Here is a 22991-nt window from a genome sequence, read left to right on the forward strand (position 1 = left end):
AGCCAATGAAGGGGCTTCCATGCTGTTGCTCCACCCTAATGGAAATGACAGCCAAGCTTTCATCAAATTACACCGAAACACCTTAAAACTTGCTCCACAACAAAGAACCTTCAACACTATCGCTCGTCCGTTAGAAAAAAAAATACACCCACCCAAAAGTGAGCCAGAGCACCTGTCTAGAAAACGAGCCAATGACGGGCTTTTGAAGAGTTTCTCCGTCAGCAAATTCCATCCACAAGATACTGGTCTACTTGAGACTTCCTAAGTTCGAATCCATTCGAAGTTACCTATGCCTCGCATCCTTCTGGAGTCGATAAAAAGAAAGTACTATTCAAATACTACCGTCGATTTAATTGACGAAAAGTATCATTCCAAAACGTACGGCACTGTGCTAATGTTAAAAATCAATATGCATATATTTAAAAGGACATTATGTTGACTTTCCTCCAAAGTGTTTTGTAAGATCATAAACATGTACTACTTGTCCTCCGATCAATACTTATCCATATAGACCCGTCAGATTAGCTGACCTTCAATTGAGGAAAGAAATCACACATCTAACAACAAGTCATTAGCAACATGTCTAAGCGTTTGATCTTATATCCCCTTGTAATAACAATAACGCACGCAACATATCACTTCGTTCAATTTAAACATAACAGAACAAGATTAGAAACAAACAAAATGTTTTAATAATAGTAAACCACTCTTTATAGTAGTTGTAGTAACATAATACTGTCTGTTTTCAATAAACAATTACTGTCAGCGGGAAATATTAAATAAATAATTTATGAGTTAATAAAACCCATAGGAAAACACTTGTTTTAATTAATCTAAATTATGTGGGGGATTTTGCCGGTTTAACAACCTATTCAAAAAATGTTAACGATATATTGACACGCAACTGCCTTATAGTCATGAAGATCGTAGTTTCGAATCTTATTTTAATATCAAGTGTCTCGCGTTTTTTTCTTTTTCTTTCTTTCTTTTTTTTTTGTTGTTACCTCGGTTTTTTACGGTCTGTGTTCAGATCCCAAAGTGGTCAACTTTGCTTTTCGCCCTTCCGGGGTTGATGGTACAAAGTAGTTGTCAAGAACTAGAGATGATGACATCAGTTAAGTGCCACCTCTCAAAAGTGTACACTTGGTGTCTAAGTCAGTGTTCCGCAGCCTTTTTTCGCTTGCGGTACACATATTCTTTTCAAAATTTGGCGGCACACCTGAACAAAAACTTTAACTAAAAGTATAGGGGAAGAAATTATTATATTCAGGTTACTCTGTGGCACACCTAGCATCGTCTCGTGGTACACCAGTATGGCACAGCATACCGGTTGTGGATCACTGGTCTAAATTACAAACCGTTACTTAAAGGCTACAAACTGACAGAATCACCAGTGTCGGAAAAATTGCATTGTGATATTTGTTCCGTCCTGAGGTCAACTTAACCTTTCATCCTGCCGGGGTAGATAAAATAAAGTACCAGTTAAGTATTTAAGTCGATAGTTTCGACGAACTCCCTTCATTAAAAACTACTGCTGTCTGTTCACCTAAATTAGAAAGGGTGATGGATAGGTAGAATCGTTAGAGCATCGGACAAAATGCTTGGCAGCATTTCTTTTAGCTCTTTACGTTCCGAGTTCAAACCCCGCCGGATTCAACTTTGCTTTCCATCTTTTCGGGAATCGATAAAATAATATATCAGTTAAGTAGTAGACATACATTACTGATGTAATCGGCTTGCACCCTCCCCTCAAAATTGCTGGCCTTGTGCCAAACAATGGCATATTCTGTAGAACACCAAACAAAATTGCTACGATATTCAATTGCGTCTCTTTGAATTCTTAGATCAAGTTTGCCTTCCATCCTTCAGAGTTCGATAAAATTAAAATACCAACCAAGTACTGATGTAGATTTAAAAAAAAACACACCCCCCCAACCAAATGTTTTACTTGTGTCAACGTGAACCTCAAAATGGTCAACGGATCTGCTTGAAATAGCTGCCAAATCCTTCTTCAAATCAAACCCTACTGTCTTAAAAACAAGACATATTCGATAATGTGGTCATAGCTTTCTATACATAGAATATAAAGACAGGGTAGTCATACGTGAGTAGCTTTTCATCATAGGTCTACTCAATCAGGATTGACCTTGAGGTAAACAACAAGATTGTGCTACTGATTATTAGATTTAATATTTCACAGCGTTAAGGCGTGACCTAGCAGAATCGTTAGCACGACGGGCAAAATGCTTAGCGGCATTTCGTCCCTCTTTACGTTCTGAGTTCAATTTCCGCTGAGATCGACTTTGCCTTTCGTCCTTTCTAGTTCGACAAAAATAAGTACCAGTTGAGCACTGGGGCCGATGTGATCGATTTAACCTCCGCCCCCACCCCCCAAAAAAGGTGGGCCTTGTGCCAAAATTTGGAACCAATATTTCATTACGTCAATGCAGCGAGCTTGCAGAAGTGTTAGCATGCCGGATAAAAATGTTTAACGGCATTTCTTCCGGCTTTACATTCTGAGCTCAAATTCCGATGACTTTGTTTTCCATCCTTTCGGAGTTCGATAAAATACGTACCAGTTGAGCACTAAGGGTCGATGTAATCGGCTAGTCTTTCTCCCCAAATTTCAGACCTCGTGCCTATAGTGGAAACTTATTTCATTGATTTTTCTTTTTTTTTTTTCTCTCTCTCTCTTAATCAAATCAATACCTGAAATATAAAGGAAATAAAACCTATTTTTAACCCTATTCAATCAAACCTCTATTTTTCTGAAAGGTCTTTTGTTTCAATACCTTTGTTTCATCACATCCCTTTTTTATTGGTGCCCTTGTAACAAACATAGGCAACATTATAATCATTCCCCTCCTCACTCCTACCATTATTACTATTACCAAAATCTTTGTCTTTAAGAAATAAAGGGTTGGGCAAGGAAGGGCTGTTTTCGATTTAATTTCCTCTTATTTCTATATGTTCTTTGTAGGCTAGATCGTTTTAATTCATTCGTCTTTTTCTTTTTTGCTAGTTTTTTTTTTGTTTTTTATATTTGTAGTGTATTTATTATATATTAGTATTTTTATGTTTATAACGTTCTCTTTCACCCTCCCACAACACACACAATCATTTCTAAAATAGAATGTCTTTTACTCCTCCTCTTTTCTCCCCACAACACATCACCACTACCTTACACATCAAAACATCCCAACCATTATCAGCACCACCACTGGCATTCTACAAAAATATTCTATTAACCTTGCCCCTCTCTCTATTCATTATAGTTCTGGAGCTGGTGAACCCAATACAGTCATCATTTACATCGATGAGACGGGGCATATAGAATGTAAGAGAAGCAACAGCAAGGAACACCCATTTCATTTTTTTACGTTGTAATTCTAATATTCACGTAGATGTGTGTGTATAATGTAATTATTGCTTTAATTCATATTTTTAATTGATTATGTTGTTTTCTTTTCAATATTCTTACTTTGAAATTAAATATTTTATAACTCTTCCATTTTTTTTCTTTTTGGTTGGTACGTTTTGTTCGTATATTTTTTTTAAGGTAGGCATGATAGAAAAGAAGAGTACGAGATGATGATGAAGAATTTTTAATCAACAAATAGATGTTCTTTCATTATGCTGTTGCTTTCTCGCATGTGTGCAGGAGCGTGTGTGTGTGTAAAAGCCAATGCAGATTAAAAGTTCAAATGAATGAAACTGTGTGTGTGTGTGTGTGTGTGTGTGTGTATATATATATATATATATATATATATATATATATACACACACACAAATTAGAGGAGCCTGGAACTTTATAAAAATACAAATTAAAAATAAAAAGGACTACACCAAAAAGACTTGAAATATATATTGACTGTACCGCATTTTCTTTGCTTATCTCATCCAACACCGTTGGAGTACAAGTTTACAAAGATTTTTTTTTTTAGGCTGGGTAGAAACAGTATATGCACATGGACCATATGTATAGTATACATGCACACACGGTGTTTGGGATAAATTTGACAGTTTGCATAAACCGAAGAGAACACAATACCCCCTTCCAAAGATAAAAGCGCTTAAAAAAATTAAAAAGTATCAACAAGATTATTGCTGAGAGAGAACAGTTTACCCAAAATTGCCACCCTCAGCTTCCACCATGGCCCTCAAGACGACTCCGGAACTTGACGCAAACGTTCCTCACTGTGTCTCTGAGAAGATCTTCGAATATCTCTTTCCTTGGCCACTACTTCGGCCTTGGTGTTGTAAGCTGGGCGGTTGGCTTTTTCTCAGTCACAGTTGTCTAATGGATTGTATATTTAATTCAAAAGGTTTAGTCACACTATGTCACGTTAAATATGCTTCAGAATGATCTATATGCGGAATACTCAGTCATTTTACAGGTTACTTTAAAAGCAGGTAATTACAGTTGAGCTATCAGCTGATTTCTCATCTAAGATATATACACCACACTTCTAAAAATATCTATTTATTGGGATCTTTTATGCTGTTGGAAGTTTCGAGTTCAAATCCTGCTAGAGTATATACTCACCCGCCATAAACACATTTAAACCGATAAGATAACCTTGCCTTTCTATTACAGGCACAAGGCCTGAAATTTTGGGAGAGGGAGCTAGTCGATTACATCGACCCCAGTGCTTGACTGGTACTTAATTTCTCGACCTCCGAAAGGTTGAAAGGCAAAGTCGACCTCTAACTTCAGTGGACATGCACTTATTTATGACCTTCCTCTAAACTCCTGTACGAAATCTTTATTAAAAAACCACCAATAATCACCTCTCTTGACCGAACTCACTCCCCACACACGACATTGGATTAAGATTAATGATTTGATGTTAGCATGAGATGGTGGGGGGTGGCATCTTAAGTATTTAAAACATAGCTTAGGTGATAAACAAAAGCTACTTCTCTCTCTATCACACACACACATATATACAACAGGTGTAGAAGTGGTTTATTTGAATTGTGTATATCATCGAATCTAATTACAGATACAAGAGTTAGATGAGGGAAAAAATTAAAGGCGTGTTTCTTGTTTATAGAGATAAATTAAAGGTAAATGTCAAGTCAAGTGCATAGATAATGTTATTAATGAGCTTTAGATACGATTTGTTTTCTTAAAAATACGATATGCGTGCATATTAGTTTCAAATTATGGCACATGACCAGCAATTTTGCGGGAGGGGTAAGTCGATTACATCGACCTCAGTGCTCAACTGGTACTTGGTAAAGACGGCATCGGAGAAATTTGAACTCAAAACGTAAATTTGGACGAAATGCGGTTAAGCATTTTTCCCGGTGTGCAAACGATTGTGGCAGCTCGTCGCCGTAGTAGTTGTTTCAAATTTTAGCACAAAGCCAGCAATTTCGGGCGAGAAATAAGCCGATTAAATTAACTCCAGTGCTTTATTGGTAATTATTTTATCGACCCCGAAAGTATAGAACTCAGAGCGCAAAGACGGACGAAAATCTGTTAGGCATTTTGCCAGGCGTGCTAATGATTATACCAGCTCTCAAGCTTTTTTTTTTAAAAAACACATGATAGCTAGATTTTCAAACATTTTCTCCTCCATATGGGTTCATTGGCCGCTAAGTAGCAGTAACCAACAACAATACTAAGAGCAACAACAACTAAATAGTATTCAACAAAAGCAACCTCTCTGTGGTTGCCTTATCTGCTAGAAAGAGGCAACTAATTATCAGATCACATCTTTGTCTTGCACAATAGAACACGTTTAATACAGTCCTACATATTACTGTGTCTACAAAAATGATGGGATAGTGACGGTTAGTAATGTGGATCTTAGTTAACCTTGTGCTAAATATTAATGTAACATTAACACCGACGAAGGAGTATGTATACCAGATACAGGCCACTTTTTCTTTTTTTTTTTCGAGAAGCGAGCCGCACTACTAAAAAAACTACATGACAATTTTTCGTTAAGTGTACCCTTCAAGAAGTACGCAGTTTACCTTTCAGTGAAAACAAAAATTTTCAAGCCTTCTGCAAGGCTTATTATTATTATTATTATTATTATTATTACTCGAAGTCATCTTTAGCAGTATTTCGCCCGTCGCTACGTTCTGAGTTCAAATTCTGCCGAGGTCGACTTAGCCTTTCGGGGTCGATAAATTAAGTACCAGTTGTGTACTGGTGTTGACTACTCCCCTCCGCCAAAATTTTAGGCCTTGTGCCTATCGTAGAAAGGATTATTACTGGAAGTCACTCCAACAAGGTGGCAAGCAACCAGCAAAAAAAAAAAAAAAAACAGGTCTAAAGCAACTACTTAATGTTAGGAGTTAGAAAAGAAAAGGAGTGGGAGAAAAACTAATGAGTGTCTGCCCCGAGGAACATAAAAAGATCAACGTAAGATTTAAAAGAATTAAGATTGTATTTAGCTGGAGTAGGAACGTGGAAGGAAAAGAGTTTCCTAACACATGTTCAAAGAAAGGAAAGTAAAAGAGCAGAAATACTTTTTACAGGAGGGGATAGCAACAGGGGAAGTATGAGAAGTAGTAAAAAGACGAGTCACCCGATTAGTAAGTAATCTTGGGAGGAGATACAAGAGAAGAAAGCGCAACAGAACAACGACCACGGAAGTATTTAGAAAATAGAGATAATACAGCGTGAATTACATTGAAGATGGTAGAATATCTGAGGGAAACTCGCCGGCTATTTCTAGCAGGTCAAGTGACCTCACAGAGGCTTCTTCCTTATATCATCAAGTGCCGTATGTTATACCAATGGGAACAATATTAAAAAAAAAAAATCCCATAAAATTTTTAAAATGAAGCCGATTGTGTTGGAATCTGCAACAGTAACAAGATGAAAATTTTGCTTGTAAATTATGAATGAATGGGTAACGTACGTACGTATGTATGTATGTATCTATGTAAACGTTACCTACGGGCAGCTTTTGATTTACTAAAGCGATCATTAAATAGGTTATTCAAACGCATTTCCTTTTAAAAGATAAAATTATGAAGTAGCAAGTATCCTAAATGAAGAAAAGAAAACCGTGCAGGCTTAAAAAGTAGCATAATCCGCTATTTGTAACCAAATCTAGTGACCGCTGGGTAAGGCAACAACAAGTTTCGCTTCTGAATGGTTCACCAGATATTTTATAGCCAATCAATCAATCCCCTTCCCCACCTAACCTACGCTCAGGAAACTCTTTCTACCAATACTTTCTATTCGGCTTTTTCACCACTCTCATTCATAAGCAAATCTTCCGATGATTCTGGAAATTCATTGCATACAGTTAAACCGATTTCTTTTGAGTGTTTCTTGTAATGATCTTTTGCTGTTGTTCTTCTTTTGGGGCAAGACTGAGGTTCTTACCGTTATACCCGACTCACTCTACAACCTGCAGGATGCTTAGAACACTCTTTATCATATCCCTACTCAATGTCCTGCCTAAACTGGATGACCCAACTAAGAAAGGTAAGCTCGCAACTGTATAGATCTGGGAGTCTCTGAGGTTCATAGACTCCAGAAACACAATACATCGGATCCACAGAGTTTAGAAATCAGTAATGGTCGACTTTGTCCACGGTTCACTTATACATTATTATCATCTTACATATAAAAATATACGTATCTCGAATCTCACGTTTGTCTATCATTGACGGTGTTTAGTGTGAGCGAAATGTTTAATAAACTGTGACACAAAAGGCAACTGCTCAATGGCGCACAAATACATTAAATTTTTTAAATATTTAGAAAATTGTTAAATGTGCGTCGCAGTGAATGCTTCAGTGAGAAACAGGTAGGCCGCGGTTCACACCTATCCGACCCATGCTCTAGTTAAAACTAATTACACAAATAGACACCCCCAAAGCTTAAAAAACAAGAAGAAACAGATAACCAGGCATATAAAGTAAACAGAATACTTCAGCAGGGTTGGAGATTCGAAACTGAACATCGATTCTACTACTGCTGTAGCTGCTACAACTATAACAACAATAACAACGAGGAGGTGGTGAAGCGACCTCACTCATTGCTTTGATGTAACTAAAACCATTCATGTGCGGGACAATTGTGTGGTTGTTCGACATGTTTAGAAATAGCAGGCTATCTCTTTCAAATCACAACCTACTTACTGACAATACAGAAGAAAGTGTTGGATAATGTTAGTCCTAGACTGTATGGCGGGGCGGGGGGAGTCAAAAAGAAAGAAAAAAGAAGTTAGAGAGTAGCATTGTTAGGACGATTTTTTTTAAATCATAAGGTTAGCAGTGAATAATTACTACTGATTCTTGTTTTTCCTCTTTCTTCTTCTTCTACTACTACTACTACTACTACTACTACTACAACTACTACTATAACAACACAACGGTGGCTTTTATCCAACTCCATTCACTGCACAGTAATAAATAAAACCTGCCACCACATCAACATAAAGGGTGAATATAAGAAAGGTACAACTAAATAGGAAAGAGCATTGTTTAAGTTAAAGTAAAAAAAAAGTTAAAACTTGAAGAAAAGCGATAGAAGTAGGATAACTAAAGGATGAATGTAAGAGGGTACAGCTAAATGTGGAGATGGTATTGTTTAAAGTTGAAATGTAAACTGGAAAAGGGAGGAAAGAAGTAGACTAACTCATACGAGCGTTGTACCGAAAGTACTGGAAAAGTGGGCCATAACTTTAATAACTGGCATAGATTGTTCGAATTGTATATGCTGGTTGAGTATAATAACTTCCACTGTATTCACTTTACTTCCTGTTCTGCTTCACTGCGTAATGAGCCATCATTGGGTTGCTGATGGACAGGTGCAAGCTGTCCGACATTTACGGAAGGTTACATGTTGTCGATGAAGATGACACCATTGACAGCAGCTATGTGTACAGATGGATGAAAAAGTTTCGAAAAGAGAAAAGCTGCACTGATGAGTAAACCATGCAGTGGGAGACCCATCAACTGCGATGACAGACACGAATCGCCAGTAAGGGTCGATATGATTCGCGCGGACTGACGAGTCACAATCCTTGAGTTTAAGTGGACTGTAGTTTCAATGAACCAGAGAAGATAGTAGAAGCTTTAGGTGTCGGAAAGTATGTACGAAGTGGGTAGCTCGGCAGATGATATCCAATTTGAAAGAGAAGAATGGAAATCTGTTCTGGTCTGCTGGAAGCATTTGAAGACAATCAAAACGGGCTATTTTTGTCGGGTGGTTATCTGTCGAATAGGTGAAACACAACCGTATCTTTATGATCTAGAAACGCAGTGTCAGTCGACGAAATAATGTCACACATTTCCGCCAAGACCCAAGAAGTTCAAGAGCCAGCGATCAGTAAAGAAAGTTATGGTAATCGATTTGGGATATGCCAAAGACGTCATGGGTATGACAAAGGCGTCGACGTCCTTCATTTTCTAGCGAGTGCTATGGTGTATCGAGACACTTAAAAAGCTTAGGGAAGCACTGAGAGAAGACGAATCAAGAATTCACCATGACAATGCGCATCCAAACTAATTTTAGGCAAGAATTAAGGTAACCGGCAATTTGGGTTGGCCAGTGGTTCCACCAGCCAACATACAGCCCGGATCTAGCACTATTCAACTTCCACCTGCTCGGTCCAATGAAGGACAGTCTTCGGGAATAATGATCTGATGACATGGGGAGTTGAAAGTGGTTGGGAAATGTAAGCAAAACAGTGCAAACCTAAATTTCTTCAAAACGGGTTCAAGAACTGGGTTCAGTGATAGCGCAAATGCAACGCTTGTGATAGAGGCTATGTATAAGAGAAGAGTTACTTTACCAATAAGTGTAATTTAAGCGAACTTAGTCATATAATAAAAAAGAAGTTATACCCATTTTTTGCGTTATTTTCGGTAATATATGTATATATCAGAAAATAATGCAAAACAAAAATAGACATAAACTATAAAAAATTGATTTATATCACAGACTGAAAATGAACATGTTGAATAGACATCCATCTTTTTTTTCTTTTTTTTATATTAAAAAATTTCTTTGGATTCTAATGTTTGCGAAAACGAAGATAACGACTTGACCAGAAAGAAATCAAATTTCAGTTCTTTTTTTCTTTTGCTTTCAATCAGGAATATAAGCAATATTCATGACTTTTACAAAGCCACCGAGGCTGATGGGAGAATGAGAGATAGATAGCGAAGACCTGACCCCAAAGGCCTTGCAACAGAATGGATTCCGCTAAAAGAACCAAAGGTACTAGGTGGTGGTGCTAAACCGGGCGATTGATTAAGTATAAATACCTTAATAAGCCATTCTACGATTTAAACTCAGAATGCAAAGAGCTAGGGCAAATATTACAGGACATGCGGTTCAACGTTCTTGTAGTTCCGCCAATACCAAAAACCTTAATTAGTGCTTTCCGCATCCACCCGTTTTTTGTCAACCCTGAAGGGATGAAAAGCAAAGATGCCTTCGATGAGCGGAGCAATACCACGAGGTATTCAACTCGATGCTCAAAAGATTTTGCAAATGTATCCGACAGTCTTCCATAGTTTATTCTACTCGATTTCACAGGCAAAACTTGGGTCGACCCGCGAGATAATGGTAAAAGGCACTTGCTCAAAATATCCTGCCATAGGATTGAACGCGAGATTTCATAACTGCGAGGCGAATTCTTAGCCGCTCGGTCATGTACATATACTCAGAGATACACAAATAACATACACAGATACACTTGGAAATAATCCTACAAACTACTGAGATTTTCCAAACAACACAAATGACAAAAAGATAATAAAACCTGCGAGGGAAAATTTTATTTTATTTTTAGAAGCTGGGGGTCAAATCACATGTGCTACATAAAGAAGTTGTGCGCTCACATCTTTGCCGGGAAAAATTATATTTAATTTTGCTAACTCATAGAATGCAAGTTTACGGTTGTTAGGGTCTTAAAGCTGGAATGATGTTTTTTAAAACAAAGTTTTCGAAACTTCATCGGGGGTGTGATATCAGAATTCGAATACGATCGAGGGGGTTCACCACACTCGCAGTCTACACAGCTAACACTCGACCACTGAGATAAAGCAGCCAGATTTCACTCAAAATAACACTACGATCTTAAGAAGAGGAAAAATAATGTGCACATTGGTTTATTTAATTCTAGATACACTTGTATCAATAGGAATGATGAAATGGTCACAGCTTGTACGTCTTTGATCATATGCTTGCTTAATGAATTCGTGTCGATAACAACATCCACGAAAAGCATTCATATATAAACACGTTCTTTCTCAGATATGTGTATGTGGGCGCTTGGTATTCAAATACCATCTCCCACATACATAGACGACATACCACTTGTTTGTAAACACATACATAGTTGCTGCTGCTGTTACTACTACTACTACATACTGAAGCTAACATTACATCATGGACATCCCCAACAATAAATATTCGTTAAAATTTGACGACTACTGTTACATACACAAACCAGGAGTAGCGAAAAGATATTAGAAAATAATATATATATATATGTGTGTGTGTGTGTGTGTATATACGTCCGATGAAAACTAAGCAAACCGAACCTTCGAAGCCACTATCAACATTATTCTTGTTGAATAGCATACATACCTGTATATTGCATACGCACACTAACAGGTACATAAACGAAACATGTATACACCTTATTCTCTAAATATTTTTTAAACACACCTGCACGTTACATATATGTGTGTGTGTGTGTGTGTGTGTACATACAGACAGACACGCATACAAAAATGAACATCAAAAAACTAATACAGAACACTAAAATAAATAATTACACTCTACTTCTGTATTGAGTACTTTTCCTTTTTATGTGCAAACTCAAACACGCGCGCACACACACACACACACACAACCCTTCTCCACAACTCTTAACAACTCTAGTTCTAGTCTCCGGGGACTTTGTTTAGTCGTAACATTTTTAATAGGGTATATTATTTTTTGCATATTTACAAGAATCAACCAACGTGTAAGCGTAGGCGTGTGTGCTCATTTTTTTGTTTGTTTGTTTAATTTTGTACATAAACACATACAAACACAAACATCCCTATCACATACAATAAACGTCGTATGAAATACAAGTGAAACTCCACTACTAAGCACACATAAACACACATACCGTAGTGGGTGTCATATCATTAATATGTACAAATACAGGCAGGTTCATTGTGGTCACACGATCTGCTAGAAATAACAGCCAGATTTCATTTAAATCACAATCTACCTGTCAACTTATAAATAGGACACCCTACAGAGCGTTATCTTGGATTCAGTCAAATAAGAAGGCCTTTTATGACAGGTCGGTTCGATCAAGAGCTAATTGACCTAGGGTATGACACGTCACCGTATACATACAGGTATACATAGATAGAGAAATCGGTCAGTATGTAGCTATACACATATAACAATACACCGGTGACATACCAACAGCCTTTTTGTGGTAGTTCGAAATGCTAGAAATGGCAGTCATATTTTCCTCAAATCATACACTCACAATTTTAGAGAAAGCTATATTGAATAATGTGATCAGGGATTCTTGCACATAAAAAAGATGGGATTAGTCAAAACTAGAATGCCTTTAATCTTAAGTGTGTTCGATGAGGTTTGACCTGAGGTTAAACAATAACAACCGGTTACTATAAACAAGCCCACGTGAGATGAGGGATCCGCTTCAAAAGCACCAGTTAAAACTAACTCTAAATTAAAACATCCTCCCGTCATAAGGAATCGAAACTCCATCTAAATCAGACTCCCTACCGTCATAATAAAAAGGAACAAACACATTAGAAGATTTAGTCTTAGATATATATACATGAAGAGGGAATAGTCACAAGTGGAATGTCTTTGACAAGTTCGATTCATTGACTAAGAATGACCACAATTATCATTACTCTTAACTTGGGGATATTTCAGGATTCTAAGGGGGGAATTGGGGGGGGGTATCCAATTTTTTAAAATTGAGAAATTCTATTATCACCCTCATATTCGTAATCACTCCCTCATATCATTTCGATAGATTTTAAAGAGGCGAGCAGGTAGAAATTTTAGACCGTTGAACAAAATGCTTAGCGGCATTTGTTTCGAAATCTTTACATTTCTGAGATCAAATCCCCATCGAGGTCAACTTGGCCTTTCATTCATTCCATTCAAGGTCGTTCCTCTCCCCTATCAAAACTGCTAGCCGTAGAAATCATTACTTTGCTAGATTTTATTTTCCTAGTGGCTGTGTTGTGGGGACTCAACATCCTACGGTCGTGGTTTTGATTTCTAGACCGAGTAGCGCGTTGTGTGACTGAGCAAAAATAATTTTCTCATTGTTCCGGTCTATTCAGGTGAAAATTAGCAACAGCAGGAGGTTAACCTGGCGTCCTTCGAGGCGGTGGTGGAGAGTATTGTATTCTTGGGGTAGCTTATACGCCATGAGAAACCGTCACAGAACTAATTTTAAATTCATATAATTAATTTAATTAATGTAATGTTATGTCATATACGCTATATGCGAATAATATATTGACAATCGATGAGTAATGTACATGGTATCGTATTAAAGTTGTGGAATTTCAAAGTTTAACGAACGTAATACTTTGTTTAAGGCGGCGAGCTGGCAGAACCGTTAGCACGCCGGGCGAAATGCGTAGCCGTATTTCGTCTGCCGTTACGTTGTGAGTTCAAATTCCGCCGAGGTCGACTTTGCCTTTCATCCTTTCGGGGTCGATAAATTAATTACCAGTTGCGTACTGAGGTCGATCTAATCGACTGCCTCTTCCCCCCACTCCCCCAAAATTTCGGGCTTTGTGCCTAGAGTAGAAAAGAATATGATTTTGGTTAAGACGGGGAGCTGGCAGAATCGTTAGCACGCTGGGCGAAATGCTTAGCGATATTTCGTCCGTGTTAACGTTAAGAGTTCAAATTCACAGATTCCTTTCGGGGTCGATGAAATAAGTACCAGTCAAACACTGGGGTTGATGTAATCGACTTACTCCCCTCCCCAGAAATTACTGGTCTTGTACCAAAATTTTAAACCAATGTACCGATTTTGGTTATTTCTCATACATAAGCACTAAATGGACACAAAATGAATGATTAGAGAAAGAGAAAGGGGAGAGATGAATGAAGAAATTGAGAACCAACCAATTCCAAGAAACAGAGGTCATTATGATCAAACCAGATAAGATAGTAAAGTGAGGAGACAGAAAGCCTGTTAGGGTAGAGAATGTCTAAGACAGTGGTTCTCAACGTGGAGCATACGCCCCACCGGTGGAGCCTGGGACAACTGTGGGATCCAAATTTATTTATTATTTTTTTTTGTGGGACATAAAAGTGTGAAAATCTTTTTTTCGCAGCAACCATACTATGCTTTTTTTCCAAACCACCGGTGGGGCATGCATTTTTCTGGAAAGTATGTTGGGGAACACGGGTCTAATATATTGTGCCACTCAACTGAATCTTTCGAACGCGGATTAGGATGTCTGAATGTGCAGCATCAGTACATCCCAAATATGGTAGCAAACATTAAATTCTTTCGTACACCTGAGTTTTTGTAAGATGCAGGTAACTATTTGAGTCTGAAGTAAATTTACAAGAAAAGGGCTAATCTTTTGGTTGCTGTCTTAGTTATATTGAGCGATAGTTGCACACAAGAAAGATACAGGATGGTCACAGCTGGAATCTAGCTTCTGGATATAATCAGCGGTGGTCACAACAACCATTCAGTCCCTCGTTGTTGGATTCATTTTAAATAAAGGGCATGCGCCCCCCCCCCCCCACACAGACATCGGCCCATGCTCAGACAAGTTTCCACTTAATATTGGAAACGAATGACACTGCTCGAATGATAGATGTTCATTTACAATTGTTGTGCAATATCAACACTAAAACAAGCGCGCACCTAGAGGCATATATGTGTATGTCTTCGTGTGTATTTACAAGCTATTATCAATGGCTTTAAATCGGCGAGCTGGTGGAATCTTTGAACGTCTGGCAAAATGCTTAGCAGCATTGCGTCCGTCTTTACGTTCTGACTTCGAATTACTCCGAGGTCAACTTCTTTACCTTTCAAACTTTCAGGGCCAATAAACCGAGTACCAGCCAAAGCACGGGGGTCGATGTAATCGACTGGTCCGTCTCCTCCCAAATTTCAGGCTTTGTATCTTATAATACATAGGATTATTAATAGCTTTATCTATTTCGAGTTCTACGGTTAAAAACAAATTATTTCGTGTTCTCACAAGGTTTCTAAATTCTTATGATACGAAACTGAAAGAAGCCCATCGTCCACACACACACACGCATATATATATATATATATATATATATATATATATATATATATATACATATAGGCGCAGGAGTGGCTGTGTGGTAAGTAGCTTGTTTACCAACCACATGGTTCCGGGTTCAGTCCCATTGCGTGGCATCATGGGCAAGTGTCTTCTACTATAGCCTCGGGCCGACCAAAGCCTTGTGAGTGGATTTGGTAGACGGAAACTGAAAGAAGCCCGTCGTATATATGTATATATGCGTGTATGTGTGTTTGTGTCTGTGTTTGTCCCCCTAGCATTGCTTGACAACCGATGCTGGTGTGTTTATGTCCCCGTCACTTAGCGGTTCGGCAAAAGAGACCGATAGAATAAGTACTGGGCTTACAAAAGAATAAGTCCCGGGGTCGAGTTGCTCGATTAAAGGCGGTGCTCCAGCATGGCCACAGTCAAATAACTGAAACAAGTAAAAGAGTATATATATATATATATATATATAGGCGCAGGTGTGGATGTGTGGTTAAGAAACTTGATTCCCAACCACATGGTTCCGGGTTCAGTCTCACTGCATGGGACCTTGGGCAAGAAGTGTCTTCTACAATAGCCTCAAGCCGACCAAAGGTTTGTGAGCAGATTTGGTAAACGGAAACTGGAAGAAGCCTGTTGTATATATCTGTGTGTATGTGAGCGCGTGCGTACGCCTATGTGTGTCTGTGTTTATGTGACTGTGTATGTGTGCCGGTGCTGGTGTGTTTACATCCCCGTGATAGCGGTTCGGCAAAAAAAGTCGTATAGAGTATGTACTAGGCTTAAAAAATCAGTCCTGCGGTCGATTTGTTCGACGAAACCCTTCAAGGCAGTGCTGCAGCATGGCCGCAGTCAAATGACTGAAACAAGTAAACGAATGAAAGAGTATGTATAACTACTATTATTAAATGAAAATGTAAATTAAAATTTATGAAATGCTACTTCAACATGCTCTTTATTATTTGTACTACATATTGATTGATTGATTGATTCTAGTTTCAGCTCACGAGCTGTGGCCATGCTGGGGCACCGCCATTTACATATATATATATATATATGATGGATTTCTTTTAGTTTCCGTCCCACACACGCAGTCATATGGGCTGTATTACACTATGTTACATAATGGCACAAACGACCTGTCACACTGATTCCAACGTAACAATCATGTATTGGATACAAGTACCTGTAGAATACGCAGTCAATAAGACTTATAATTTAATGGGATGGAATTGTTCCTCCTAAATAAAATTGAATGAGAAACGACAGAATCAGTGTTCCTCCTACAATTCATTCACATTGACTTCAGTTCAAGTTTATTTATTTACGTATTTGCCTATTTTCTGTTATTTATTTTTACTGAAATCTTTTATTGAATTGACACCTTTCCAACTTACTTTATCTCCCCTCAACTACTACTACTACACTCTTCCTTTCTCCTTCCCTTTTTTTCCATATTTTCCTCCTATTTTTCCATTTTATTTTTTTTTCTTCCACCCTATGACAATTATCATGTATGTGTATATATGTATGTATCCAACAAAAATCTCCAGTCAACTTTGCCCCGATGACCCTTTGAACATGCAGGTGAAAGACGAAAATAAAAATGTGTATGTGTACGTATATATGTCGATAATTATATAGATATACATAGATATATACTCATATATATATATATATATATATATATATATATATATATGTATATATATATAAATATAATTTATATATATACACGAAGGAAAATTCATAACATATATTTTTTATGTATTTTAAAGGATAGAATATTATGTATATATATATATATATGTATATATATATATATATATATATATATATATATATATATATATATATATATACATACACACACAGCAATAAAGAAGTGATGCAGAACCAGTGCCTGTGTTTATTATTATTATTATTATTACTATTGGCGTTATGACCCTCCCAAGACAGGATCTGCTTCAACACACGAAGTCACATCAGGAACCTTGCAAACCAAATAGAAAAACGAAGTGTATATATACATATATACATACTAGAACAAACACGTACACACACACATAAATATATATAGCTATACATATATATGTAGATAGATACATACATACATACATACATACATACACGTATGTGTGTATATATATATATATATACACACACACACATGGAGGCGCAAGAGTACCTCTGAGTTAAAAAGTTTGCTTCCCAACCACGTGGTTCCGGGTTCGGTCCCACTGCGTGATCTGGGCAAGTGTCTTCTACTATAGCTTCGGGCCGACCAAACCCTTGTGAGTGGATTTAATAGATGGAAACTAAAAGAAACCCGTCATGTTGTGTGCCTGTTTTGGCCCTCACTACCAGTGTTGGTGTGTTTATTTCCCTATAATAGTTGTTCGTCACGATAAGATAAACACCAGCTGGGGCTGATTCTTTCGGTTTATATATATATATATATATGGGAAAGAGTGTTGGAGAGAAATTCTATTTTATGTGCCCGTGTAAACGTGAGTGTTCGTCTGCATGTCACTTTTTTCTATTGACATAAGGAACGTGACAGTGTTGTAATCACTCGAAAATCGTAAACTGCGAAAGAAACATTAACTCGAAATGAATGAATATATTTGTTATTATATGTATTTAAAACTATAGTTCGATAGATCAGAAGGTAGGTATAGCACTACAATCCTCCGCCGCGGTTGATTGTAGTGGTAAATAGGCGCAAGGGAGGTTGCATGGGTAAGATGCTTGCTTCTCAAACATGTGGTCTTGAGTTCAGTCTCACTGTGCAGCACCTTGGGAAAGTGTCTCCTACGACAATCCAGTGCAGACCGAAGCCTTAAGAAGCCCATCGTGTGTGTACTTATGTGCGCGTGCGTGTAAGCATGTATGTGTTGTTTGTCCACCACTACCACACCACAACCGGTGCTGGCTTGTTTACATACCTGTAGCTTAACGGTTGAGCAATAGCGACCTGTAGAATACATACCAGACTTTAAAAACAAGTACTGGTGGGTTGGGGGGGGGGTCGATCTGTTCGGGTAAACCCTACATGCCCGCAATTCAATTACTGAAGCAAGTAAAAGATAAAAGATAAAAAGATTGAAACCTGCACACAGAAGACATGGAAGTAAAATGAAAAAGATCACTTCGCATACACTTGGTGCCGGGTTTGATCCCATTATTTGGCACTTCTGTAAGGTAATTGTAGCCAAATTCTTCAACTGTCGCCAGAAAAATTAACATGATATAGTATGGCATCGCAGTTCGAACGACCTACCATTCCCCGAGGTAAGTAGGCGAGGAAAAAGTGATCCATGAACAGGAGACCTGACCCGAAATGTTTACTAAGTGGGAGCTTTTCCACACTAGAGTTTAGCTAGGGACCAGTTCATGGTGTTAAACTGGGCGATAGGAGTGAACTTGGTAGGCGAAATATTTGCGTACGGCGAGACAAAAAAGCAAAATCAAACCGGTGTTTTGCATGGTTTATGAAGGTATTTGTTCTACACTGAGTAGCAGACACTCCCTTGTCACTGTCGTTATTAGAAATATGGTCAATCAGTTAGTGACTAGGCCGGTGAAAACCTACAATCAACGACGCAATTCCTTACTAAATGCGGTATTAATGTCTAAATGAATGAATAATTAAATAAATAAATAACCCTTACAATATATACATGTATTTCTCCTATTCGTTTTCTCAGATATGTATGAATGTGTATGCGCATAATAGTTTTTGGCAAGCCGGGCTCTAGACACAGAGAAGACACCTCACTTGGCTGACTATATATATATATGTATGTCCATTTAGTGATGAATGTTAGAAAAAAAGGTACACAATACCACAGAGATCAATAGTATATTTTATATTGATCGAGTTAGTCAGACTCTTGCCACTCTAAATTTCACCTGTGGATATACATGATCTTCATGTAAGCTATAACTTTCCTGAGACCCTATACACCTTCAGGTGAAACTCAGAATAGCAACAGACCGACGACGATGGCTCAACTGGCCAAAACTTCGGAGTCATTATCAACAACATCCCTGTTTAAGAATAATACATTTGTACTGTATAAAAATACAGAGTAACCCGTCAAATTAATGTAAAACTATTTTTTATCATAACTGACATAAAAACAAACAATACGCTCACACACACACTGATCGACGGCTGTCTGTAGTTACAATTAACAATACATATACACGCGCGGACGTGCATAGCCGCTGTGTTGAAATGCTACCAATAACTACATCACATGCAACATTCATTACTTATTATTCTTTCATCATTCACAGAACATCTCTACATTATGCACTGGTACTGTACACATGATTTGGTGAAACACATCTTACTCATCATTCTTGGACAAATTTAAAATGATGGACATTGAATATATTTCATAGTAATACCGCATCGAATTTGCGCACACATCCACACATATCCCACATGTATGTGCATTCGTTTAGGCATAAGTGTCTAAAATGTTTTGCGTATGTATGTGTATGTATGTATACACACACACACACACACTCACACATATGGTGAGCGCGCGTATGAGAAAGAAAGCGTAGTTAAGAAGTACACAACCACGTGGCACTGTGTTCGATCCTAGTGGGTGCAGTACCATGAACAACATGTACTCGTGATGGCCAATAGTGTGTATTTGGTAGATAGGAACTGAAGGAGCTCACAGTGTGCAGGTACACACACACACACACACATATATATATACATATATACATATACACATATACACACGCATACGCATACATACATATATATACATGATATACACGCATACATACATATACATATATATATATATATATATATATATATACATACACCCCCCCACATATATATATATATATACATACACCCCCCACACACATATATATATATATATATATATACATACACCCCCCACATATATATATATATATATACATACACCCCCCACACACACACATATATATATATATATATATATATATATACATACACCCCCCACACACATATATATATATATATATATACATACATACAAATATGTATAAATTATGTTTGCATTGTTCCTCTATGTCCCGTACTCAAGCTGTTCGATGAATAGATATCGATAAAACAAACTGAAATTGATGGAGGGATATTAGGTGTGTGTGTGTGTATACTTGGAAGTGAATAATAAAATTATTGGAGAGTACAGATTACAAAAGTAATTTGACTATACTCAGTAAAAATGGTTTAAAAAAAAATGGAAAAGTAGAGAAAATTGATTTGTTGATATACATAAGGGACGGCAATATTCGAAAGTAGAAACGGTGTCACAAAAATCTATAAATAAAAAAAGAACAGATGCCGTATATTATTTTTTATACTTGAAGTGTATTTATTGCAGATACCGGTATACCGGTATGTGAATCACCAACATGATTATAGTATACAGATCGCTGATAAAGATACTGTATAGAGCAACTAGTCCGGTGTCAAGCGAAAGAGGGACCCACTATGCTGTTATTCTACATGCTAGAAGTAGCAGTCGAATTTTACTCCAGTAGTAAACTAAAAGACTTACTAAAAAGAGGGTTGCATTGGATCATATAGTCCTTTTATCTCTACCAAAAACGATGCAACAGTTACGGATGGAATGCCTTTGATTGTAGGTCTAAGTGGGATTGATTGACCGACAAGTGGAGGCTTCAAGAACAACAACCAGTCCGATGTCTAGCCAACGAAGGAACTTCTACGTAGTTGCACAAAATAGCAACGAAACCTTCCTCACTGCACATCCTACTGTAGGGAACAAAAATGGAATAAGGAAGGGCACACTGAAAAATATAGTCGGATATATTCAAAAGAATAATATTAGTATGGTCACGTCTGCAACAGCTTTGAGCGTAAATACTAATCGATCACAGTTGTCCTGGGGCTAAACAGCAGCAACAACTATTCCGGTGTTTTGATTAAAATATTTCTCAGAGCGAAACAAAACTGGAAACAAGCACGTTTTGTGCGTATATATATCATATATATATATATATATGTACACACACACACACACACAAACACATGAGTTTGTGCGAATGTATGTATAGTGTGCGTATGTAAATATACATGTGTATGCATGTAACAGTGTATTGTGAAGATAAGTATATGTATGTATGTGTTGAAGAGTATGTTGTTCAGCATGTGAGTGCGTGTTCAAATATATGCATTATACATATGCGAGGATATATACATGTGCTTGCTTTACATGTGTATCTAGATATGTGTATATGAAACACGCAGAGATAGATAAGCTTGTCTATAGATCGTACACACACGCACAGATATATATATATATATAAAACATGCGTGTGTAAGAAACATGTATGTGTGCAAGTAAATCAAGTATTTCAAGTCGTAGTCATTAATTAATTAATTAATTAAATAATTAATCAGTATATTCAAGATAAAGAAAATAAAGCAAGGTCCGCGGGGTGAGGGAAAAGATTATAAAATAAAAATAAATATAAACAAGGGAGAAAAATAACCCAAAGAAAAACAAAAATACACAAATAATAATATTAAAAATATAATCTTTCTCTGAGAACTCACCTGTCGTCGTAGGCAAAATCTGCATCGAAGGTGTTGATGTATAAAAGAAAAGCGGCTGCACCTGTAATCACCAATGTGGGATAATAGTGCTCCATCCTCCATGCTCACCAAAAATAAAATAAAAAGTGTAAAAAAACACCTAAAGCCGGAATCATATACTCGGAGCTTAAACTGTTTGTGTATTTCGATTAATATTATAATAACAACTGTTACTAATGCAAAACCAACATAGCGAAGAAAGCGCCTCTGAAATTCCTCCTACATTTACTTCCAGTTTGTCTTTCACTCCCTCTGATCCTCTTTCGCTTGGCGCTCTCTTTCTCTCTCTCTCACTCTATCTCCACTCTCTCTTTCTGTCTCTCACACACACATACACACTTTTACTTTTTCCTCCTCCTCCTCCCAGTTACTCATTCCCATAGCCTCTATGTTTTCCCTCCTCACTCATTCATTTATTTACATAGCCTCTGTGTTTCTCTTTCTACCTTTGTCTATGTATCTATCTAACAGTTTATTTTTCTATACTGACTGAGTCTGTTGCATTAGACTATGTGTTCATCTGTCTTTTGTTTTATATTAATTTCTTACTCTCTCATTTTTTCTCTCTATTCATGCATCCGTCTATTTCGAGTCTTTATCGTTTGTGTGAGTGAGTTATATATTTTATTTTGTATACATATATGTGTTTATGTATATTTATGCATACACACACTCACACACACGATATATTTTATGTGTATTAATGTGTTAGATATATGAACGTATATTGTGTGTGTGTGTCTGTGTAATATATACATGTAGATATCAAATATATGTGTGGATAGATAGATAGATAGATAGATAGATAAATAGATAGATTTAAGTATGTATGATATACGTGAGTGCGTGTTCGAGTGAATATGAGCAGTTGGTTCTAACAACAATTCTTCCTGGTACCAGACGATAATATATAAATACTACACTTATATTTTACATTTACAAAGGTGAAAAAAGAGAAAGGCATGACAGGAAACAAGAGAGAGAGAAATTAAAAATATTTATGAAAAAAAAAGAAAAACAGAGGATGGACAATTGGGGGAAGGGAGACAGGAGAAAATGAACTATAAAA

The 22991-nt window shown here is 37.2% G+C and overlaps 1 protein-coding gene across 1 annotated transcript in view; it reads right to left on the reverse strand.

The window, feature by feature from the left end:
- The window catches only part of LOC115210725 (protein O-mannosyl-transferase TMTC2), a 135010-nt gene extending 112444 nt beyond the window's left edge, over positions 1-22566 (reverse strand). The window contains exon 1 of the mRNA XM_029779435.2: positions 21884-22566. Within this exon, the coding sequence (XP_029635295.1) occupies positions 21884-21978 (95 nt within the window). The 5' untranslated portion in view covers positions 21979-22566. The remainder of the gene's footprint in view (positions 1-21883) is intronic.
- Between the last annotated feature and the right edge of the window lie 425 nt (positions 22567-22991).

The sequence above is a fragment of the Octopus sinensis genome, linkage group LG4 (genome assembly GCF_006345805.1).
Source record: "Octopus sinensis linkage group LG4, ASM634580v1, whole genome shotgun sequence".
Lineage (NCBI taxonomy): Eukaryota > Metazoa > Mollusca > Cephalopoda > Octopoda > Octopodidae > Octopus > Octopus sinensis.